Source organism: Diospyros lotus, chromosome 12, assembly GCF_014633365.1.
Source record: "Diospyros lotus cultivar Yz01 chromosome 12, ASM1463336v1, whole genome shotgun sequence".
In the NCBI taxonomy this organism is placed as follows: Eukaryota; Viridiplantae; Streptophyta; class Magnoliopsida; order Ericales; family Ebenaceae; genus Diospyros; species Diospyros lotus.
The window spans coordinates 1943253-1968754 of NC_068349.1; the positions used below are offsets into that span (position 1 = coordinate 1943253).

The 25502-nt window shown below is 34.3% G+C and overlaps 1 protein-coding gene and 1 long non-coding RNA gene across 2 annotated transcripts; one reads left to right on the forward strand and one right to left on the reverse strand.

Moving 5' to 3' along the window:
• The first annotated feature begins 7797 nt into the window (after positions 1-7797).
• On the forward strand, positions 7798-14798 carry LOC127787016 (26S proteasome regulatory subunit 4 homolog B). The gene is made up of 6 exons (XM_052314842.1): positions 7798-8385; positions 10193-10438; positions 13176-13345; positions 13420-13636; positions 13744-13884; positions 14503-14798. The coding sequence occupies exons 1-6, from the start codon at positions 7906-7908 to the stop codon at positions 14584-14586; spliced, it is 1338 nt and encodes a 445-aa protein (XP_052170802.1). The 5' UTR covers positions 7798-7905; the 3' UTR covers positions 14587-14798.
• A 6450-nt stretch (positions 14799-21248) lies between these two features.
• Positions 21249-23918, reverse strand: LOC127813915 (uncharacterized). Its single transcript, XR_008026249.1, has 2 exons — positions 23785-23918; positions 21249-21501 (listed from the first exon to the last, which is right to left on the reverse strand). It is a non-coding gene; the product is annotated as an uncharacterized LOC127813915 (long non-coding RNA).
• Positions 23919-25502: the final 1584 nt, after the last annotated feature.

Sequence of the window (25502 nt, forward strand, 5' to 3'; positions counted from 1 at the left end):
AAACCTTAAATTCGTTTTTCATTCCAAATAATATTACAAATATTAGAGATGTAAAATAAGTCGAGATCTGGCGTGACATACTTTATCTTTATCTTAAAAGAAAAAAATAAAAAGCAGGCTGAAACGAAGGGGAACCACGCACGAGGTTCATCACCCTTGTTCCACTTTGTTTGGGACCCAGTTGGTTTTAAGATTGGTTGTGTTGTGTTAAATCAATGGCATTTACTCCCCAGCCCCATTGCACTTATTTTTTTATTCAGACCAAATAACTCAGAGCTTCCCGCTAACTTATGGTGCACGAAAATATCTCTGTGGTGCTTTTCAGTATTTTTCAATGTTTTTTTAATTGAAATATAGAGAAATATTAAAAAAATATTTTAAGCTATTTTTATAATTTTAAAAATATTTTAAAACTATCTCATAATATTAACAAAATATTAAAAATGTATTTTCGTTCACATTAGAGACAAAAAAAGTCTCTTATATAATTTTTCATATTAACATTTATATTTATAAAAAAATTGTATATATTTTTTATTTACTTATTTTTCTATATTTTTATTTTTTATATTTTAAAAATATTATTTTTCTATTTACGTTTCGTATACATGCAATCTAACCGCTAATATCCTAGCCTATAAATGTTCTGTTTACAATATTTTTTAACAAATATATATTATCATGGCTTTAAGAAAAAAAATTATGTTCATTCCACTTGCTTACCGATCAATAGAAAAAGTTTAAGTTTGAAAAAGAGGAAAAATAAATATATATTGTTAAAGTTAAATATATTTAATGTTTCTTAAAATTGTTTTTAAAAATAATAATTAACATTACCATTTAATTAAATAACTTAAAAATAATACATATATCTTTATAATATCAAGTTAACAATATCACGGCGCCCTCTTCCTATAGTAAAAAATATTTTCCCTAAAGTTTAAAGGGTATGAATGGAATATTGAAAATGATGTTTAGATATTTAATTTTGTCACATTTTGTATTAATATCTTATATATTTATATTTATATAACACATAATATAAGATATTGATATAAAATATAGCAATCTTATACTTTTGCTATTATATTTTCACTTTTTTTTCGTGTAGGTTATTTGAACTTTTCATTAGTTTAATTACATCACTCAATTAATTTAATTTTTATATTTTGATATTTTTTCGTATAACGTCTCGAACTTTTTATTATTTCGATTATACCCATATGCTTTGACTCAATAATATAAATTTAGGAATATAATCAAAATAATAAAAAGTTTTGATTATTATAACAAAAAAAAAGAGAGAGGTCAAAGTATAAAAGTTAAATTAACTTGAAAATCAAATTTAACAATGTAATCGAAACAATAAAAAGTTTAAGTATTTAAATAAAAAAAAAACTTAAAAATACATTGACAAAAATATGAATTTAGCCTATAAAATATCGATACAAATATTAAATTTAAGTGTTCAGTTAAATCATTTAAAATTGAAAGGAAACTTTGTTTGCATCTACATATATATATATATGTGTGAGAATATTTCTTTATTTTTTCATTAAGAAGTATTACGTGAAAAGATTTTCTAGCTCTCTAAGGGTGTGTTTGATTAAACCACCTCATCCCCTTGGAAAATGAATTTTATGGAAAGAAGATTTAAGCGTGTGTTTGATTACACACTTTTTTCATGGAAAATGGTCAATTTCTACCTAAATTCTAGCTTTTATAGTGTTTGATTAACCAATTTTTTCATGAAAAACATTTTATCACTTTGGCTCATGTGACCCTCTTTTCTCACTTTTATTGGAATTTATTTTCCCATGGGGAAGGCTGGAATAGATTTTCCAAGCAAGGAAATGGAGCAATCTGATAGAGGTAAAGGAGAAGAAGAATATGTTGGACCGAGAGGTGCTATGACACACACCAAGAGGGGGGGTGAATTGGTTATTTTAAAAACTTGATTTAAAACTTTGAAATCCTTTTGATTGAAAATAAAAATTCAATGCAAGTGAGGATAATGAAATACTAGCAATGATAAACAAATAAAAAAAAATATAAGTAAGAGAGAACACAAAGATTTATAGTGGTTCGGCTAAACCCAAACCTAATCCACTACCTTAGCTCCTCACTAAGGATTTTTCAAACTATCCACTAAAATCCCCTACTTAAACCAAGTAGGGCCTCTAGTCCGAGACTAGGAATTACAGCCTCCCACTCAAATGGGCCTTCTAGCTACACAAGTTGGGAAAATAACAACGATACAAATGAAAGAGAGAAGCTAAGAGTTAACACTCTTAGTTACAAGTTTTCTCACAATGAAAACTAGGCTTAAGATTAGATTTACAATGATAGAATGAAGCCTTGCATAGAAAAATATAACAATGAAAGAACAGAACACTGTAAGTATAATAAAACGATTTGTAATATTTAGATAATCTCGTTTTCGTCCATTAGCCTTCTCTTGATCTTCTTGATATGTATATATAAGCATCCCAAGAGTCTTGCACACAACTAGCCGTTGGAGAATGAGAAACTAGCCGTTGGAGATTGAAAAATTAGCCGCTGTAAGTTTATGTGAAACACATAGTCGACATATCAAATGGGTTAGTCGACTATCTCTTCAAATAAAACTAGGCATAGTCGACAAATAAGAAAGTATAGTCGACTATTTTCAACCAAAACTTCTTATAGTCGACAGATCCTTCCACATAGTCGACAGATCAAAAATACAAGGAAAATTTTGAAATTAATGAATAAACATAGTCGACAGATGAAATAGCATAGTCGACTATCCTTACACAATAGTCGACATAATGAAATATAGTCGATAGAGGCCATATATAGTCGACATATTAAACAAGCATAGTCGACTATCCTTATGCATAGTCGACAGCACTAAACAACATAGTCGACTATCTTCTTGAAAAATCTGAAAACTTAACAGATAACATGTAGAAGTACACTTGATTAATACAAAACATCACCACATATTAAACAAGTAAATGTTCTCATTTTGTTTAATTCATATTTTACCTTCCATTTACTTTAATACATAAATGTAAATAAGAAAGTACCCCCATTTGGATTCAATAAAAATATCTAAAAAATCAAAATCCATAAGAATAAAAAAGTAGAATTTGGGTTTTAGTAGGAACTTAGGATTTTACGATTTTACCACCTCTGAGATATACACTTTCTATTTCTTGAAAAATTCGTTAAAAATCATTTTATCACTAATGAATGTTAACTATTGAATTACCGGGAGTTAGTTTTCTAAAACTAAAACATTTTCATATATGTCTCCTTATAAGGTGCTCTAACCTTCCAGACTTAGAAAAATATGACTTTGAATTCTCGATACTTGAAATTCATTTGGTTTTCATTCTCACAAAATAATACTTGATATTGAAATTGATTTATGTTGAAAACCACAACCTTGATTCATAACTTAGAGATTAAATAAAATATTATTTTTCATCATCAAAACTAAGTATATAAAAGTAAAACAACAGAATAGTCGAACGAGAGAGCGAGCGAGAGAGAAGGCGATCGAAAGAGAAGCAGCGGCTGACAGGAAAATGGCGATAGCGACAAGGGGAAGATCAAGAAGAAGAAGAAGAAAAGAATATGGCGTCGTCCCAGATAATCGATCTGTTGAAGGTGGAGCTTCCGGTGGAGCAGGGCACATCTCTGGTTCTCACGGGCGACGTCAAGACCAGTGTCGTCCTTATCGACGTCGTGAATGGCTTCTGCAATGTCGGTCCCGGCAATCTGGTAAAGTACATAGAGGGTTCGTCTATCTTTGTACCAATATTCTCTACCTCTGATTTTTCTTGTTTGTTATTTATGGGAACCAATTTCGATTCCGATTGGCTTTATTGTTTACTGTATTCGAGGGTCGCATGGATGCTTTTCGTTTCCCTCTGTGTTTGGTTGCTGGGAAAATGAATGAAGATATTCAAGGGAACATAGAGTTGAATGTTTCAGATGCTGAGAACTTCCATTGACCTAGGAGGCAGCAACATGAATTTGGTATATTTGTGAATGTTTTAGATGCTTTTCTTCAACTAATCTTGGATGAACAACAGAATGAATATTTGTGTATGTATATTTGTGTATGAATGACAGAATGAATTTGGTTGAAAGAGGCAACAGTAGCTCCTTCAACTTCCTGAAGCTGCATGTATGTATATTTGTGTATATATATTTGGTTTTTTTTGAATATTTTGTGTAATATATTTAATTTATTTTTAAGTAATTTCTAGGTAGAAAATTAAGGTAATCAAACGCCTTCAATTGATATTTTCCCTAAAATTTAATTCTAGATAATTTAATTTCCTAGAATTCATTTTCTTTTCACCCAAATTCCACCATTGTAATCAAACACACCCTAAATGTTTGTACCATATATATTTTTTTATGAAAAAATTCAGAGTGTTTGATTGTTTCCATAAAAAGTATGTGTAATAATTACATATTTTTTATGGTAAATGTGTGCAATCAAACACACTCTAACAGTAATTTCAAAGGGATTTGCCATTTTGGGGTGCTAAATCATCCATTTACAACTTTGAACACTGTTATGTCATATTTGAATTATAAATTTGCTCAAATAGCAGGTGCCAAAATATGAGTGTCATTTTAATATTTTTTATTAAACAATATAATTAAACTTAACAATTATATTTTAATTTCAATTTCAATTTCATGTTGTGTTTCAATTTCACAAATACTTTTATACCAATCAAACTTAATATATAGTTTTTCATGAATAATAGTAATATAATAAATAATGACTAAAAAGTAAAATTCTGTTTTTTGATAATCTCTATCTTCAGGTTATTCCAATATGTTACAGGAAATAAGTCCATACCAGTAATGTCAGTTTCCATGATTTTTCATTTCATTATGCATTTCTTCAACTTTTACTTGCTTGTTTAGAACTTATAATTGCATTTTTTTCAATTTCTAACTGTTTACCATGTTGCTCCAATGCTATCTCCTGTTGAGCAAACATTTTCTCATACTGCTCAACTTTTTGTCGTTCCACTTCCATTCTTTGATTCCAATGGTGGTGATCTAGTATATTTTTAACCCCAGTTTGTTTCTCTTTGTTTTTAAGTTGTTTCTTTGAAACCTTTCTACCCAATGGCATATCGAGGTTGGAAGTGGACGATGGTTTAGTGTCATCCCCTAAATGTGGAGTTGAATAGTAAGATTCAATATGATTTAATTCAGTAGGACTTCCAGTTGAATGGGTTTTTTCTCTCTTATTGCTAGTGAGATTATTAGTCTATTTTCGTTTAATTTTCAATATATTCTAACAATGCTCATATTGAAATGGTCTTTCAATGATCTTAACAAATATTTATTTTGCTTTATCAACTTGAAAAATATATAAAATCATTCAGTCAATAAATTAAATCATAATAGTGTCTATCTAAAAAAACTCAATCATTGCATTATTTTGCTCGATGCATTCATTTTGTTGCAGTCTTTTAATTTGCCACATTTTGTATTTATATCAGTCTAACGACTTTTAATAGAAATTTGTTAACGTTCTTCTTAATTGCCTCCATAAGTTATACGTATTTCAATATTCTATGATAAAAAGTACCACCTTGTTGTTCATTCCCACTGATTGCATTTTTACTCGTATTAAGCCATGCAAACACAATTAATTTATCTAATTCTTGAGATAAGTTCTCTGTCATTTGTGATTTTCTCACTCTTGAAACGACTTTATTTAATTTTGTACCGGTGCTAATATTGGGAGATTGGTCTACATAGCATCATTATATAAATCGATATCGCTCATAAGGAAATCAGTGAAAGAACTGTCAAACTACGAATTCATCTAAAAAAAAAAAATTATAATCAATTTAAAGAATGAGCATACAATAATCAATTAAAAAATAAATAAAATCACCCTTAATTAAAAAAATAAAATTTAAAAATTAAATCAAATTAGAAAATTCAAATTAAATTACAAAAATTAGTGTATATAGGCAAAACAAATGACCTATTTAAATTCTAACAATTAACTAAAATAAAAATATTTATTTTAAATTAAAATCAATTATATATATATATACCCCTGCCTCATTCCTCTTCCCATTTCCTTCTCTGTGTGTCTCTTTCTCCTCGATAGCTCGCCCTTGATCAGTCATTGCTTGCGACTCGCCCTTGTTAGTCATCACCTTGCCTTGGCTGGCTCTCCCTTTGATCACTCGTCTTGTTTTTGCTTGCTACCTCTCTCAACTCCCTCGCTCCATCGCTTGTCGGCGTTGTCATCTTGGCCTCGGCCTCACCTTCACCAGCTCACCTCTCCGACCCTCCATCACTCGTTGGTTGATTGCTACCTCTCTGGCTTTCTCAAGCTCCATCGCTCACCTCGCTTAAAAACCCCTACTTCAGGTAATCTATATATTTACATAAGTTGAAATAGAGCCGTTGAATTTAATCATTAAAAATGAAACATCTTTCTTTTTTTCTCTCCAGAGTTTGAAAAATTGGTGCCCCAAGAAGATTGTTGTCATTTTGCAATCCTGGATGTCATCCTCGTTGGAGTGAAAATTTTTGAATTTGGGGTGCCATTTCGATAGTTATAGGATTGGCACCTTAGATGGCACTCCTCCTTGGAGTTGCTTTAAGGTTGACTCCTATAATGGCATTTTCTACATGTCTAGTCAAAAATTGGAGAGCCAAGGCAAGAAAATCATCTCCAACAAGGTTCCCTATGCCTATTTTCCATTGCCAAAATTTTGGCAAAAGGCTCGCCAACGTTGGCAATTAAAATCCATGCAGCCCTCCTAGCCATTTCTCCCCATTCCCCGACCACCAATGTGACAAGAGGCCAACCAGACGCACGAAGATTGAATCGGCCGAAGAAGATGAGTTGTAGGCGAAGGCAAAGGTGAAATCGACCAGAGAAAAGACACCAAATTTGGTGAATAAGTTGCAGCGGCAAACAAGTTGCACACACTAGATTTGGCGGTAGCGGTAACCAGTGAAGGCGGCGACGACGTCTTCTTTGGCAACAATAAGGAGTAGATCATCATGGTTTGTGATTTTGAGTTTTTTTTTTTGTATCTATTTTTGTATTGGACGAGTGATATTGTGTATTCAATTATTTTGTATATTTGATTATTGATTTTATGTATGTGTGTATTTGATTATTAATGTGTATTTGATTATTAATTTTGTATATGTGTGTATTTGATTAATAATTATATATTTGTTAGAATAAATATAATTGATTTATTAATAAATAAATAAAATAGGGAGTCAAATAGAATGGAGAATATGGAGTGTTGTTCGAGCTGGTATAATTTTTGAAACAAAATTAGAATAAAAAATAAATTATTTATAATATAATAGAGAGTATGATGTAGACTTTTCACTTAAATAGCGTTTATTAATCAAGATATAGACAAAAAAATGTAAAATATGAAAAACATTTCAGATAAAAGTATTTTTTATTATATTTGTTAAATTTTTTTAAAAAAATTCATATGACTTTTTATTTTAAATTTTTAAGATAAAATTATCTTTTGCTCTATTTAGATATTACAAATAAATTATTTTAATAAAATCTTATTTTACTTATTTTAAAAAACACTGTCTTAATGAATTAGAAAATTGGGTCGGATACGAAAGCTGTAAGATGCTTGAACTGGGCCCCAAAGAATTTGGGCCGATGAAAGTTGAGCCGGTCTATTAATGATCAGTATTGGGCCGAAGAAGCTTTAGCTTGCCCATTAAGGCCCAGCGATATATAAATATCGGGTCTATCGCTATGTTCTAGAACACTGGATGTAGTTTCTTGATAAGAAAGGAACGAAAAATTCGAAACCTAGTTCACGAAGAGCTTGGCTACCTTTCTCGTCTCGGAATCGCCGGCAAATCATGGGTCAGGGAACGCCCGGAGGTCTGAACAGGCAAGGCCACGGCGGAGACCGGAAGAATGAAGGCGACAAGAAGGAGAAGAAATTTGAACCGGCGGCCCCGCCGGCTCGAGTTGGCCGGAAGCAGCGGAAGCAGAAGGGGCCGGAAGCGGCGGCGCGGCTTCCGACGGTGACGCCGTTGACGAAGTGCAAGCTGAGGCTGTTGAAGCTGGACCGAATCAAGGACTACCTCCTCATGGAAGAGGAGTTCGTGGCGAATCAGGAGCGATTGAAGCCCCAAGAGGAGAAGACCGAGGAGGATCGTTCCAAGGTCGACGATCTGCGAGGCTCGCCGATGAGTGTCGGCAATCTTGAGGAGCTGATCGATGAGAATCACGCCATTGTGTCGTCTTCTGTGGGGCCGGAGTACTACGTCGGGATTTTGTCGTTCGTCGACAAGGATCAGCTGGAGCCTGGCTGCGCGATTTTGATGCATAATAAGGTTCGATTGTTCTTGTTTGGTTTGTTATTTTGTCAGTATTGAGGAAATCATGGTATTGAACAATTAAGCTAGGGTTAGGGTTTGTTCTTGAATTTCAAGAACAAACCTTAACCCTAGCATAAGAAAATACCATTTCAAAAACAAGCCCTAGCTTAATTGTTCAAAATATTAATTTTCTCACCACTGGCAAAATTACAAACCAAATGGTATTTCCTTCTCATTAGTTCGGATATGCTAAATCTTTCTTGAATTAACGCTGATTGTGGTCTGTTTTGGCGATTTATTATTGGTGTGTGCATTTTTTGTTCTCATCCTTTTTATGTTTTTTGTTTTCTCCTTTGATATGATTTGGTAAGAATACATGGTTCGATTAGTAGGTGCCACATGGAGAAATTTAACTGTCAGCAAGCATTCTATGGGAATTCTAGAAAAAGTACTATATTTAGGGATTAGTTATACAATATTGATTCTACTTTGGCATTTATTGCTGTTTCAAATCATAGCTTCTGATGCACTAAAATGCCCAGATGCTTTGGCTAGCTTCTTCCCTCTGTCGTGTTTCTTTTGCAGGACTATCATGAGTAATTGCAAAGAAAGCACACTCAATCGGGCACCAGCTAGGGCAAATTGTTGCTTTATATGCATGCGTTGTTAGTTTCCCTCATCAACTTAAAAATACCACACGAAATCTCAGGCATTTGTTGATGCAACTTTATATTTATGGTTTAACGGAAAGTTGACTCGTACACAAAGTTCTGGATATAACTCATTGCTTAATGCTTTATATAACGCCACTCCATACTGCTGTGCCATAGAATTCGTGTTACATGGTTTTCTTCTTACCAAAGTTGAAACTAGGTTTTATTGCTTGACTGATTTGTTGGTCATTCATAGTTTGCTAAGAATGCAACATTAATAATAAAATCTAGTTTTTTTTTTTTTTTAATTAAAACAACATACCAAGCCTTTATCCTGCTATGTGGGATCACCCACATGAATTCTAGATTTCCTTACATTAATTTCTATCAATGGTTATAGGGCCCATATATTTAATATCAAACCTAAGTGTTTCCCACCAAGCCTGTTTTGGTCTTCTTTTACCTTTTTTGCTAACTAGTTCCATCCCATCAACTCTCCTGACAAGGGTTGTTTAAAATGACCTGGTTGTGCCTGTGAAGGTACTTTTGCATAAAAAAAGATTGATTAGTTTTCGGAGGCAATTTTTAACTCAAGAATTAACTACATGATTTACACACAGAAGGCCACCATATTTGAATGTGTTGGATAACATGAAAGGATGTTACTTAGGTACCCACTTTCTGTTGATCTTCATTTTTGAAATGATCATATTTCTATGTCCCAATCAGCAGCCTGGCCCAGACATTGCTCCCGACCCCCTACTGATCAACTAATTTGATTATAGAGGGAGTCTAGAGCAAAGGTCCCTCTTATTTGATGGCTTCTGGCCTTGTCCCACAAGTAACCAATCCTCTTTTGCTGCTGAACGAACATACCATGCAGAAACCCTACCTGTATTGCCTATGATGCTTTAAGCTTGCTACATTTTCACATGGATGTGGCCTCATCATTTGACGGTTTGGAACTCATAAACTCATAAAAACTGATTCTGGAACTAGCTCTTTGACAGTTCATCTGCTCATGAGTAATTAATTATCCATCAAGATCCATTTTTTGTCAGTCTGGAAATTTTCACCATTTATTTTTACCATCTGATAATATTTATTTACTTGAGAAAGATTATTTTGGAAAATAATTTGTGGTTCTTTTACTTCCATTGCTCCTTCAGGTTCTCTCTGTTGTTGGGCTGCTTCAAGATGAAGTCGATCCAATGGTGTCTGTCATGAAGGTTGAGAAGGCTCCTCTAGAGTCATATGCTGACATAGGTGGGTTGGACGCACAGATACAGGAAATAAAAGAAGCTGTTGAACTCCCTCTAACACACCCAGAATTATATGAAGACATTGGTATCAAGCCTCCCAAGGGGGTCATACTCTATGGAGAGCCAGGAACAGGCAAGACATTACTTGCAAAGGTCTGTACTTCTACATCATTTTATGTGGTTGCTACTTGTCATTTATTTGGGTTACCTGCTATGTCTGTTCTTATCTTTAACTGATGAAATGTGGCTTTCAGTATTTGCATGTTTACTGCAGTCATTGTCTGCCGCATAAAAGTTGTGTATGTTGATAAATTTGTTTTTGTGCAGAGCGTAAGATCTGTTTCCCTGGCTGTTTGTTTAATTTAATGATCTATAAGCTGCTTTTTATTATTTGTTCATATTGTTGTGAATGCCGGAGGCTTCCCTTGTTAATGTATGTACTTTACCCCCGGTTGCCTTTCTTGCTTAATTATTTATTCTGTTTGACATACACACTGCTTATTTGCTTGGTTTGGATGTTAGGTCTGAGATTGTGCTTTAGTGGATAATAACTTCAATAAGCATTTTATCAAAATAGAGATTTTATTGGGGAATGAATTTTAAACCCATCCACTTTGTAATAATGTCCATCTGAGCTTGTTCTTGTTGTCATCCATCAGTCCTCAACGAAAAAAATAAATGATCATCTGCGAAAAAAATGACTTCCATATTGTACTTGTTGGTTTCACCATATCAACTAAGTGATAGAACACAACTATATCAATTATCTTCATTCACCACCTACCACCGTCTCATGAAACTTCTCCATGTGAAGACGGTGTTCAAACTTCATTTCATCATTACTTCGCCAGGGGATATTATCCACTGCCGGTCCCAAGTCCGGATAAAGGAGGAGGGTTGCGTTAGGTAGCCGACAGTTAGCGTAAAACCTAGTCGGATCCAAATATGAATTCTAGACAAACTATTTGTTGGGATGTAACCCACATAGAAGTCTAGAATTCATGTAGCCAACCCCACATAGTGGGATAATGGCTGGATATGTTGTTGTATCTTCTGCGCCCCCACCAAACAAAGAGAAATACAACATTCAAGAGTATATGATTTGACAAGTCAACTTAGCTTGGTTTCAGAAACCATATCCACTTCATAGTTAGTTTGTGAGCTGGGGGAGTTGTATTTCTTCAGTTGACTGGTAAGTAGAGGTGTCAAATGGGTGGGGTGGGCCAACCCCCAATGGGGGGCCTGGTACAGCCCCATGGACATAACTAATAAAGTCAGATTGGCCGGGCCCATTTAATTTTTTAAAAATTGTTTACAATTTTTTAAAGTACAAACTATTGTTGAAAATGAATACAATTTGTATCAAACGTGTGATATTTAGTTATAAAATTTTAAATATTATGCAACCATCTTGAAAGTTGACATTATTTAAGTGTACTGCTGGAATATAAGTTACTGCCAACTGGTTCAGGCACAGAAAAATATGCTACCTCATTGATCTTTGATCACTTAGAAGCATTTTTTTTTACACTAATAATTCTTTGCATTCCATCTGTTTAGCTTTCAACAACAAATCATTGGATATGCAATAATAATAGATAAAATGAATAGAGTAGTATAGGTTTTTTGTAACAAACTTTATGTTTTTTTTTTTTTTAATTTTACATTTTTGTTATTTAGCAAGGTTGTCTATGAATTCTTTTCCTGTATGTGGGGTTGGGAGATGAGGCTGTGGGGGAACAGGGGATATGCAATTTAACTTAGAATAGTTCAACCGTTGCACACTACATACTTTGTGATTGTCCATTATAGTTGTCAAAGGTGCACCTAGGCTCAAGGCGCATGCCATGTGTATATAAGTGTATTAAAACCCCATTTCTTGTCCATTTGTCATCTTAGATCTTGTTTCTTGTTGATTTAATTGCTTTTTCTTATATGTCCGTGAGAGGCGAACCTAGTGGTGTATGCTGGGGGTCTACTAGATCTCCCATTCGCTCAATCATTTTGCAATTTAGAAGAAACTAATTATTTGCTGTAATTGGTTTTCACTGTGTTCCGCTCTATTTTTTTTTCTTTCTTCTAATTTGTTGCGATTTAGAGGACACTAATTGCCAAGAGACAAATTGTTTTTTACTCTGTGCTCTACTGATTTTTTTTCTCTTTTAATTTCTCTGGAATTTAAAAGAAACTATTTTTTTTTTTTTGCTGTGTTCTGCTGTAATTTTGTTTTCTTTTTTCTAATTGCAAAAGGCGTTGGAAGAAACTAAGGGTGTGTTTGATTGCATTACCTAGAATTTAATTCTAGGTAATGATTGTCTAGAAAACAAAAACCATCCCACCCCCTTGAAAAATGAATTCCATAGAAAGAAGTTTTAAATGCTTGTACCATACACAACTTTTCCATAGAAAAGTTAAGGGTGTTTGATTGTTTCCATAGAAAATATGTGTAATAATTACACATGATTAGATATTTCTATGGAAAATGTGTGCTATCAAACAGGCCCTAATTGTTTTCCTGTCTGCTATAATTTTTTTCTTTACTGTAATTTCTTTTGTAGTTAGAAGAAACTAATTGCAAAAGAAGCTAATTGTTTTTTTTCAATAATATTAGTTTTTATTATAGGGTTGGTTATTTGTCATTTATGATTTTATGAGTTTGCGTCTACCTCCTTTTGGGTACATATTAAAAAGAGTGGTGTATAGTATTTTATTAGCTTTTTGAATAAATGTGTGCCTCGTGCATGAGGCTTATGCTTCGCCTCGCACCTAGGCCCGAATCACTAATTTGCACCTCAGTGCACCTCACACCTTTGACAACTATGTTGTCCATTCAACTTTGGCATGGTTACATGTCAAAATGATCTTAATCTTGATCTTTTTGTTCTTTCAGGCAGTAGCAAATTCCACATCTGCAACTTTCTTACGGGTTGTTGGAAGTGAATTAATTCAAAAGTATCTAGGTGATGGTCCAAAGTTAGTGAGGGAACTTTTCAGAGTTGCTGATGATCTCTCTCCATCAATTGTATTCATTGATGAGATTGATGCAATTGGTACAAAAAGGTGAGACCATGAACTGAATTTATGTTTAAAGAAAAATTATTGGATTTGCACATTTTTAATTATGTAACATACAGGTACGACGCCCACTCAGGTGGTGAACGTGAAATTCAGAGGACCATGTTGGAACTACTGAACCAGCTAGATGGTTTTGATTCAAGAGGAGATGTCAAGGTGATTCTTGCAACAAACAAAATTGAGAGTCTCGATCCTGCCCTGCTTCGGCCTGGTAGAATAGATAGGAAGATAGAATTCCCACTCCCTGATATTAAGACTAGAAGGCGCATTTTCCAGGTAAATGCAAGAAATTATTATAGAATACAAGGTCAAATATGGTATAAATTTTCATCAGCCTTTATGAGAACTATTCTACCTACCTAGTCTTGAATCTTAAAATGCAGATACATACATCGAGAATGACATTGGCTGACGATGTCAACTTGGAAGAATTTGTTATGACTAAGGATGAGTTTTCTGGGGCTGATATAAAGGCAATATGTACTGAATCTGGTTTACTTGCTTTGAGAGAGCGTCGTATGAAGGTGAGACATCTATTCTTTCTTGGGTGGTAATAATCTTTTAGTGGAGGCTTCCTCTGTGGCGGTCATATTAGAAAAAAATGGTGCATACTTCTCTGAGTCTAAGCATATACCTGAGTTCTAACTTCATGGAGAGAAGGGATTATTACAGTTTGTGAAGGGAGAAGCCACAGAAAATACAAGATGTAAAAGAAAAACCAGAGGAAAAAATAAAGAGATCCTCTTATGTGGATATGTTTTGTGGGCATAATCTATTGCCAATCTTCAGCAGCACATTTATTTTTCTCTGTTACTCACATCACCAATGGCAAACCTGCTCGTTTGGGATTGTAAAATTTGTTTAAATTCAAGCTGTCCATGTTTCACCTTTTAACTATGGCGTGAACAAAAGAATTGGAAATGCTTATAAATAGACTAGCTAAGAACAATAACTATGAAGATAATCAATGTCAATGAGAAACCTTTATCTTCTCAACTACCATTCAATTTATACGACCATTGCTTCCATATGTCGTTTCTTCTCTGTAGATTCATTTGATAGAATCTACTGGTTATGCTCCATTATATTCAGTTGCAAGTTATTTATCAGTTCTTTGAGAGTAAAGTCTTTATTTGAATCAGGTTACGCATGTCGACTTCAAGAAAGCAAAAGATAAGGTCATGTTCAAGAAGAAAGAAGGCGTGCCAGAAGGGCTCTATATGTGAAAATGCCTGAGTCTCTACGAGACATCATGATGTGTATCTCTCATTCTGAATCTTGTTACTTGATATTCCTGTTATGCTTGTTTGAGTATTTGGCCTGGTGGTTGCTACGGACTACCATCCGATGTTGAATGATGGAAGTCTGTGGCATGAGCATTCTGGTCAATTAGTTTCTTTTTGAATCAATATACTTGTCTTCTTTTGATAGCCTTTTACTTGGAAAGCTTCGTATACAAGGCCATGTTGCTTGTTGACTTATTTTTTTTTCTCTCTTTTGGAGGGGGGATAAGTGCGAACTTGACATTCATTGTTTCCCTCACCATGGGTGCAGAAAGCCTGTCCTGCCAATTTACTCTAAGCATAATCCAAATTGGCAATTTTATTTTGATTTACTAGTTGAGATGCTATGGTAGATGGTGTACCTGTTGTTGGTTGATGTCCAATGATTTAGGGATCTGAATCAACAAGGTCAAGTAAGAATTCATACTGGAAGACAAGCTTGGTTTGCGTGGTTGTTTCTTCGAGCTGGATTAGCATCAGAATGGCAAGGGATGAATCACATATTTTTTCCCAATTTATTACATGTATAGTTATTATTTATCTGTTTGTTTAATGAAACAGTCAGGGGACCATATTATGTGGTGACCACATTAGGAGGGGCTACCAAGTGGTTGTTTGTGGAGTGGAAGCATCAACAAGGAGTTAGTGGGACTACAGGAAATAATTTGTGTAGATTAGGTGATGAAGTATTACCATTTTTGGCTGTCTTTTATCAAAGAGCGAACCATCAGTGGGAGTAAGCAAAGAACCATACTACCAATTCTCCCTATCTTCTTTTTTGTCTAGTGGTGACTGACCAAATATGCTTTCTCTGTGTCTTCAGGACTGGGCCAAATGCTCAAAAGAATATTCAGAACTGCAATTCTTAACCAACAAAAAGAAGTTCCCCCAACGTCAAGCTTGGGTCAGAGCTGCAGAGCTTTTATCAAGGAGGAAGAGAGGCTGAAAGAGAGAAACATAATGTAAAATGGACCCAGAAAGTTTAATGTGTGCAAGCACGATCCAGGTACAAGTGTTCCTGCTCTCACATGCACTAGTTAGTATACACCACTCTTTGGTCTCTCCTCTTTCTCGCTCTTTTCTTTTGGATTTTGTTTTAGTATGCGTGAATGAGAATTGAACCTCTGGATTCTCTTTTGAACTCACTTTTTTTTTTGGTCTGTTTCAAAGATTACATGTAGAAATCTTTTGTTTAGTTAAAGTTCATGATTAAATAATTTCCTGGCCAACTTTAACTTCAATTCTGTAATTCTCATCACAATATTCAAATATAATAATGTGAAATAAATAATTAAAGGGATAATTACACCGACCTTGGCCGAGGTTAAATGGAATAACGGTTACCCCCATGTTTTCAAGAATTATTACACCCTCCCTTAAATTTTGAAAATAGGTCACACTTTGCCCCGTGCTGTTAGTTAACCATGGTTAATTTTTTCAAAATACTGAAAATACTGTAATTCTCATCCCCCTCTTGGTCACTCTCTCTCTTGGGTGGGTTAGGCAACCCCAGAAATGGTGGAAGGAATCTTTTCTATGTTTTTCATTCATCTTGTTCATTTTTCTTCTCCTTGATATTGAGGCTTCACCAACACCGAGAAGAGAAAATAGACCCCTATAAGAGAAAGCCGCGTAACGTGGAAGGCCCCCTGTGTCAAAGGGAGAGCTTCTGCACCTCTCAACACATTTGAACAGGTTTTTCAAATTTTGTAGAAAATAAAATTTAGAGATTTTGTAGAAAGCTGGAGATATAAAACTAGAAAACAATTTCCTCAAAAGTCTCACCATGTTTTTCTTGGTCTTTTTCTACTTTTTGAGGTCATAATTGCAGATTAACATTGATACGTGATCTCTAGTGTTTTACCGCTTTTGGCTTAGAACTTAGGAAATTTCACATGCACATATATCTGTATGATTTTTCCCGGGGTAGATAGATATCCATAATATTCCCAGGAGTTTTGCATTAGTTGACATGCATGTTGTATCAGTGATGATAACCCATTCGTCTCCTGAACCAACTGTTGAAACATTTGAGAATCTTTTTACTGCATAAGTGTAGCTGACTCCATTGTAGTCGTTAAATTACATGCCCTTCTTGTACCAGGCTTGTTGCCTTCTTCTAGTAAATCTTCCCGCCTTGAGATTCTCACTGTAATCTATGTATTTTGATTCCATTGTTCCTCAATGGAGTTGCCTTTACATGTTAGTTAGATGGTCTCTCATATTAATTGTGTCTAGCCTTTCATCACATGGGTGGGGGAGCCTTATTAGCAATGGTAAAGTCACTTTTTTGTGACTAGTAGATCATCGGGTCTAGTGGACACATTAAACGGGCTGGACTGCCCACCCCTGCAGTAATTATGCCACAGCAAGAATAAGTTTTTTGAATTTTATGCCATAAATTTTATGTTTGTTGTGTATACACTTGCATTATTTTTTTTATAATTTGTTTATTGAGCAGCAGCTCTTGATATGAACCTATTGCAAGGAGAGTTGGATTGCCATGATCCGTGGTTAGACTTTTCATTTTTGTTTCTTGGATGTATCTGTGGTTAGATTTAGTAGACTTAGTCTACCTAAAGAAAGATTGATGACTAAGCCAGTAAAGAACACCTCATCATCATAGTTTGTAGAAAGTACTAATTTTATAAATTAATTTTTTATATACTTATCTATAAATTTATAAAGTTCAGTACTACTTTTGTAAGTATTAGTTAAATAGACATTTTTTAATACTTGTGCAAACTCACTTGTAGTTATGGTCAAATTATATCGCATGTTTGCAAATTATGGTGGTGAGGTGGTGAATTTTGATTGGCTGGCTTTACAATTTTAAATTACAAGTTTTAGGTAGACTAAGTTTAACCAACAAGAAGTAACGGAATTATGGTCGTTTAACGGAAAGGTTAATTTATTTGACGTCCTGATTTTTTTTATTATTTTTATATTTTTGCTGGTGAATCTCTTGATCTATAACATCATCTTTCCATTTAGTTGTTGATTTTAATTCTAATAATCCAGTATATAGGTTCGATGCATTTGAATTCGGTCCTGTGTTAATTGGCCTACTGAAGGCGAATTAATTTCGTATAAATGTAGGTCCGTTAGTAACTTATCAGGCCAAGTTAAATGGGACTATGGCCTAATATACTCCCAATATTATTAGAATTTCGAAATCGTTGTATGCCAATGTGAATGTAATGTGGGGCTAATTATGCCCAGAGACAGTAATCGGCCCCTATTGCTATGGAATTTCTTGTACTCCAAAGATGAATGAAAATCGACGTGACTCGGGCAACTTCAAATGTAATGTTGGTCATAAGTAAGCCCATGGTAACTATTTTGGGGATAATGGTTAAAATACGGGCCTTTGATATGGAATTTGGTCCAATTGAAAGGGCAAGACCTTTCCAAAGCAGCTTCATGCAAACCCAGAATATGAAATGTTGGGCCAAATTGAACGCTGAGGTGTCCCGAATTGAGGTCATGCGGCCTGTAATTTGCAATTAAGCCCATATTTTTTAATTTAGACTAATCTATAGCCCATGATTTTTTGAGTTTGGGCCGCAGTATGCCCATATTTTGCAATTTGGGCCCAAACAGCCCAATTGTTTTATTTGAGCCAAATTTGGCCCCGTTATTTTTAAATTTGGGCCGCAGTAGGCCCATACTGTGCCATGTGGGCCCAACTTAAGCCCAATATTGTTAAATTCGGGCTGGACTAAAGCCCAGGGACATTATTAAGCAATTTGGGCCGAATAACAGTCCAATATTTTTTATTTGGGCCAAATTTGGGCCCATTAATTTTTGAATTTGGGCCGCCGCAATAGCCCATTAATTTTTGAATTTGGGCCGCCGCAGGCCCATATTATGCAACTGGGCCACACTAAAACCCAATAGTAGTTGTGGACCACAGTGGAGCCCATATTTTTTGAAATTTGGGACTGTTGCAGGCCCAGAGTATACAACTAGGCCCACACCGGAGCCCATGATTTTTTTAATTTGGGCCGGGCCCCATGTTACGAAATTTGGGCCAAACTAAAACCAACATTTTGTGGGCCGCAATGGAGTTCATATTTTTTAATATAGGCTGCTTGCGGGCCCATTACAAAAATTGGGCCAGACTGGAGTCCATTATTTCTTAATTTGGGCCACTACAAGCCCAGTTAGGAAATTTGGGCCAGGCTGGAAAAAAAACTTTGTTTGATAGCCGAACTAGAGTCGCTGATTTTTTGAATTTGGGCAGCTTGCAGGCCCATATTACGAAATTTGGGCGAAACTGGAGCCCATGATCTTTTGAATTCTGCCTCTCGGCATGCCCATGTTACGAAATTTGGGCCGCAAAGGCCCACAATGTGAAACAAAGCGTCATGTTTATGCCATTTCGGCCGTATGAATAGAAAGAGCTTATTGCATGTGGCACCATGATAAAATGTTCCAACGATTTAGGGTAAAAGCAATTCGGACCAGTTGATAAAATGTATGTCCACATGTATTTGAAAAGATTAAAAAAAGTATAATTGAAAACAAGAAAAAGAAATATAAAAATTTAGCTTAAGTTCAAATTTGCCCTTTCCACCCTATTAAAAAGAAAAAACATTTTTTAGCATATTTTATCTTGCTTTCTTTCATGACTTTCAGTAACCCTAGCATTTTATATAAAAGTAATGATTACTAATGCAACCCACCATCATTGCTCTGATCCAATATGACAATGCCATCCGCAAGAAGACATCCGACTCACCATCATCGACAGGCTTCGATAGAAATTTTACCTGCGGCGTTGGTTCATCCACCTGATCACCACTGCTGATCCAAACATGTACAAAATAACACAAGACCCACCACATGAACTTATGACATCTATCAGATGGGGTTCTTCATTTCATCCCCTCACCATGGTTGTGGCAGCCCAACATCATTAAACATGTCGTTGGATACTCTTTCTTAACATAATTCTGGCGAATACATCCATGCGCTTGGTGGCATGGTGCGACAGATTCTTGACGCTTTGGAAATATATAATTATTATACTCTAGCCGTGTGACAACATTAGCTAGCAGGTTGTGACTCTGCTAGTGTTGCGTTAGCGTTCTATTCTGAGGCCACAAAACTAATAGCAGTCAAAGAGCGTTTCTAAGATAGGACGAGTCACTTAAGTTTAATTACTAAAGTTTGCGCAAGATGCCTACTGATAAGGACTAGCAAAGCCTGCTACTTGGGGCTGGTTGCTGTCCTGGTTCCCAGGCAGTTTTTTGCAGTTTCAACCGACAGGTGCTTCGAATCTGGGCAGTTAAAGGAACATGCAGCATATGAAGTGCTGCCACAGGGAATATCGAACCGAAATGAACCGCAGCAGGTGTGAAGACATGGGTGAACCAGCCAGAGCAGGGAGAAATGGCATCATTTGGGTTCAACTGGTCCTAGGGCAAACACTTCTTATGCTGTCTGTTCCTTTTAACTGGTCCAGATTCCAAGCACCTAGTCAGTTGGAAACTGCATAAAAACCTGCCCGGGAACCAACACAGCAACTAGCCCCAAATACCAGACCTTCTGAGTCCTTACAAATGTATCTTGCCCATCTGCAAAAATAAATTGCAATATATTTTCCTTCATAATTATTACACAAGCAGGAGGTTCTCAGAACGAATAAATTATGCCATGCAATCAAAATATTAGACATATTTAATGCAATACCACCTGTGCACTGGATGACTAAAGGTACGCAAGACCCCTACGGCATTAGGAGATTAATCTACCATATCTAGGACAATGCAATTTCATTAAGCTTGCTTTGGGCAGGATACTTGTTCGTTGCTTAAAAAGCATATCTGTGAGAGATGTCGCACTTTTCAGCATATGCACACCCTGAACAAACTTCATGAACCCTACGCATTCAGTGAACAGAAGGCTGGTTTACAGTACCCTTATATGTACAGTCAAGTAGAATGAAAAAGTTTCATTTTCTTTCTTGTTCTTTTGAAGAATGAAAGGCACTAAAAATGAGAGAATCATTTGAGCCTGTCTCTTTTAGCCAATATTGTATTCAAAGAATGTCCTGATATTTTGAAAGAACCTAGAGACTTGACAACTGGCACCACAGAAATTTTTGGACCTGCCTTCTTCAAGATAAGAACTAGGGAGGAAAGTTTGGGTATTGAACCATGAGATGAAACAGGACAAAAATATAAACATATGCCTGGAATTGTAATTGGAGCGATTTCAAGTACTAAATACCTCTTTGTCTGACCACAATTTAGATGAGAATAAGAACAATTAGGGCCGCAAATGAACAGGGTCACTCGCAAAAGGCTGGAAGCTTAGACCGATTAGGGCTTGTTCAACAACAAACTTGAAGTAGATTTTTTAAGCTGGCCTAGAAAACGAGCCGAGCTTGAGTCTCAAGGTGCTCGGTTCATTTGGCCTCATAAACAAGCTTATTTATGGCTCATTTATAAGCTTGTTTATAGGTTTATTCCAAAATAATGTGTTTTTAACTACTTGTATTTTATTTCATACTCTGCATATTATACAATATTTAGATATATATTAAAATATACTAATTTAATGTGTTCTACTAGTTTAAAATGTATATTAAAACATAATGCTTTGAACAAGTTTTAAATTTAGTGCTCATGAAAAGGCTTGTTTTGAAGCTCATTTAGTATAAACAAACCAAGCCTAAACTTAGCAAATTTCTTAACGAGCCAATCTCAAGTCCAATAGAATTCTTAAAAAACAAGCATGAGCCTAGCAAGACTCAGCTTGTTTGCAACCATAAGGGCAATATTCCAGTGAGGTATGAGTTCTTGGCTTCCCGCAAAGCCCGCATTTCTCATTTATCCTGCCTCGGTGCCTCTGCACGAGATGCAATGTTAGTTGTGCACAAAAAAAAGCACATCAAGGACTGACATACCAATACATTGGCAAATTGACAGACCTTCACTGAAAGTATAGGACCTTTTGACAGTCCACATCAAGAACCATATTCAAGTTGAACCCAACTTATAGGACCTTTTAACTCCCCCCAAAAAAAAATCCCCAAGAAACTTCATGATTAACGGGTTGATGTGGTCCTTTTGGTGATTTTAATGCAGGGATTATATCATGCCCCGGCATTGTGTAAAGGTCATATGCTTCGACAGATGTCTATCATATATCAATCTACTGTACAACACTCATTAATCGGCTTCTTATTCTATACCCGCAGCCTAAAGTGCCCCAAGCCAGGTCTACTGCCTACCATCATCCAACACGACAATAAGAGATAAGCAACTGAACATAGTTAAAAAACATCAAGGTAATGTAACCCACCTTAAAAGGATAATTTCTTGGTACAGCCTTATAAGATGCACAAAGCTGAGCGCAATCTGAATGATTTATTTTTCAAACAGTATATACCTAAGTTTATCAAGCTAAAGTTGAGTTTCAAAAATTCAACTGAGTGCTAAAGTGTACTTTGGCATTATTTGCATAATAGTCAATACAAAATGTGGAAATTTCATTGGTTTATAGGCATAAGAAATTTCACACAGAATTTAGCAATTACATCAAATTCTTGGAATAAAAAAAAACTAGAAAAAACACGATCAATGAATCACTATAAATTACTCAAAAAAATTATATATGAATATCAACAAGAAAAAACAAACAAATATGTTTCTTACTTAAAATTTATAATAGTAAAAATTATATCTAACTGCAAAAGAAGGGGAAAAAAACATAACAACTTGCTTGTATATAGCAATTCTGTTACCCAACCATATACAAAATAGCAATAATACAAAGTCCTCTCACAAAAATTAACCCCTGATCCTAAAAGATGGTTCAAATTTCTACTTCATTTGTCTTAAAATTGTGTAAAAATTTACCAAGTGGAAGGATACATATTTTTTTTAATTTTCCATTCTATCCATAATTAACTAGATATTTACGATCTAAATAAAACTAAGTACTTATAAATTTGAATTATCTAAACTGATTAATAATCAATTTTTAGATATATATGCTTTAATTTCACTAATTAGATGTATATTTAATAAAATAATAAAAAAATTATGTTAGCATTAGTTAAGTTTTTTACCTGAGTAATGTTTTTCAATATGATAAATTTAATTAAGATTGATAATCTATAATATATTAATAACAGCAAAACGTCATAGCATCCCGTGATCTCGTGTGTGTAATAATACTCATACGACATCACTTCGATTGTTGATGTAGGTGAATGGTGAACCCAGTGTGTGGGGTTCCAGACCCTAAAATACAATCTTACACCAGATTATCAGGGGGGAAAAAACCCGTTCAACCAAGTGGTGTGTGTGAGGACTAGACTTGGTTAAACTAGAAAGTCTTGACCGTCATTGAATAGTGCATGCTGGCATCTAAGGTGTGTTGTTGGATGCTGCATTTGTAAATAATTTGATATTGATGCTTAAATCATAATTAAAAAATAATATTATTTATAAAAAAATTCTTTGAGAAGTCAGAGGTGGGCATCAGGTGCAATGTGTGTATGGAAAAGGACTTGACATGATTGCTACTCAAGAGGAAATGAGTGCTCAGGCAAAAAGAAGCAACCGACCTGCGCACGACAGACTAAACAAATACTAGGGAAGGGGAAGCAGACCTGCGTACAATAGAAGAAGAGAGTGCCGACAACAAAGACTGCAGAAGTTACATAGGTGAAGAAGTCGGAATTGAAAAATGTTCGTCTACATCAAATTCTGTCGCACAGTGATTCATTGTTTGCCCTAAAAGTCGAAGCGCGATGAAAACTGTGTAAAGGCTCCGCACTTGCGGCAGAAGAATCGAATGACAATGAAAATCCTAGTTTAAGACTCAAAACTCGCAGCAGAATAATCGAATGAAACGAAAACCCTAGTTTGCGACAAAACTTGCAGCAGAAGAATCCAATGACATCAAAAACCCTAGTTTAAGTCACAACTTGCAGCAGAATAATCATACCACAACCAAAACCCTAGTTTAAGGCTCAAAACTTGCAGCAGAACAATCGAACCACAATGAAAACCCTAGTTCAATGCTTCAAACATAGAATAATAAATTCAGGAACCTAAACGATGGAGAAAGTAAATACTCCGTTGAAAGCGAAAATTAAAAACGAAGAACAATTTTACGTACGTCGAATCCTATCTTGAACTTGGCTCCATCGCCGCCTTTGTCGGCCAGGAGCCGGCCGCCGCCGCGCCTCAATTCCAAATTTTCTAGTTATCCTCTCCTCTCCTCTGTAACATAATAATTGTTTTCCGAATTCTAATTGTTATACCATGATTTCGCAGTAGTTGTACTTTAACCATACTTCGTTATGCATACGAATTTATTAAATTTTAAAATAAAATAATGTCAATTTTTTCTAATAAATTTAAAATGATATTCAAATTTATAATTTTTTTAGCTAAATGTCAAATTAACTACTGAAACTTATATATAAGCTGTGAAAGGCATAAAAATACTCATATTTTATTAAAAAAAATTGTATGATATTCTAAATTTTTAAAACGTTTAATTAAATATTTTTACACAAAAAATTAAAACTATTAAACACCTTTTTAATAGATGTGTGATGAATCCATGTTTTAAGTGTTTAATAGCTTTATTTTTTTTAAATAGAAGTGTCTAATAAGATATTTTTAAAATTCAAGATGCCATATGACTTTTCTAACAAAATACAAAAATATTCTCATGCCTTATCCATTTAGACCTTATTTATTGCAACTTAATTAAAGAAATTATAACTTCTAAAACTTAGAATAAGTTGTGAACTTATTTGTTACAACTTTTTAGAAGTTATAGTTAAACAGTTGTGATGTTTGATATCATAAGCTGTAAAATAACTTATTTTTGTATAATTATCCATAATACCCTTAATAGTTATAAAATAATAATTTAAAAATTAATTAGTATATATGTATAAGTTTCAAGTGTTATAAAAAAATTAATTAGTATATAGAGAGAGAAAGATGACGATAAAGAATAAGAGATTTGAAAATAGAAATGGCGGTGGAGAAAAGAGACCTCTTGATTACGTGGACATAAGAGTAATTCTTTATTAAAAATAAGGGCAAAATTGTCAAAAAAAATATAACTGTTTAATCAAAAATTATAAAATCTTGGGTACCCCATCTTTGAAAAAACCAACTTCTACCTTTCTAAAAGTTAGTAAAAACTATAAATTAGAATTTCAAAAATTAAAACAAACACTACATACTCACTTTTTTAAAACTAGAAGCTAAAAGTTACAGTTTTTAAACTGCAACAAACAGTTACTAATCATCAACTTTTCAATTTAACACTATTAGATAATGAACCACATTGGTGTTAAATCAAACTCACCAACCAAAAATTTCTTGCCAACCAAACTTACCAAAGAAAACTTCGGTTCGGTAAGTTAAACAAATGATGCATATTTTTATTTTTTAACTTGATCAAGTTGAATAAAAATTTGTTTAGTTAATAAAAATTCAAAATATCAAAAAAAAAAAAAGCAAACAAATTATATTACAAAATTCAACACAAAACTGAGTTAAAAAAAGCAATGTTTTGTTATACAATTTAATTAGTTTGATTATTTTATCAAATTATCTGAACAAACCAAACCAAAAAAAAATAACCAAATCAAACTGTGCTAAAAATACTAACCAAACTGAATTCACAATTTCAGTTAATTTGATTCAGTTAGTTCAGTTAACTTGAACAAAGTTCACCCCTAATTAAAATAAAAAGGTGCATAAGTTTACACAAAAATTTATTCAAGCACTTAATGAATAAAAGTGAATCTCTCTACCCTTTCCAAAAATTCCTTTTTCCAATTTCTTGTTAGCACAAATGGATCATAATTT

What these genes read in the sequence shown, in the direction of transcription:
- LOC127787016 (XM_052314842.1), top strand. Translation starts at nt 7,906, where the DNA reads ATGGGTCAGGGAACGCCCGGAGGTCTGAACAGGCAAGGCCACGGCGGA. An exon ending in GCAAGACATTACTTGCAAAG is followed by an intron (nt 10,439 to 13,175) that starts GTCTGTACTTCT and finishes TTGTTCTTTCAG; the next exon opens with GCAGTAGCAAATTCCACATC. An exon ending in CTAGAAGGCGCATTTTCCAG is followed by an intron (nt 13,637 to 13,743) that starts GTAAATGCAAGA and finishes CTTAAAATGCAG; the next exon opens with ATACATACATCGAGAATGAC.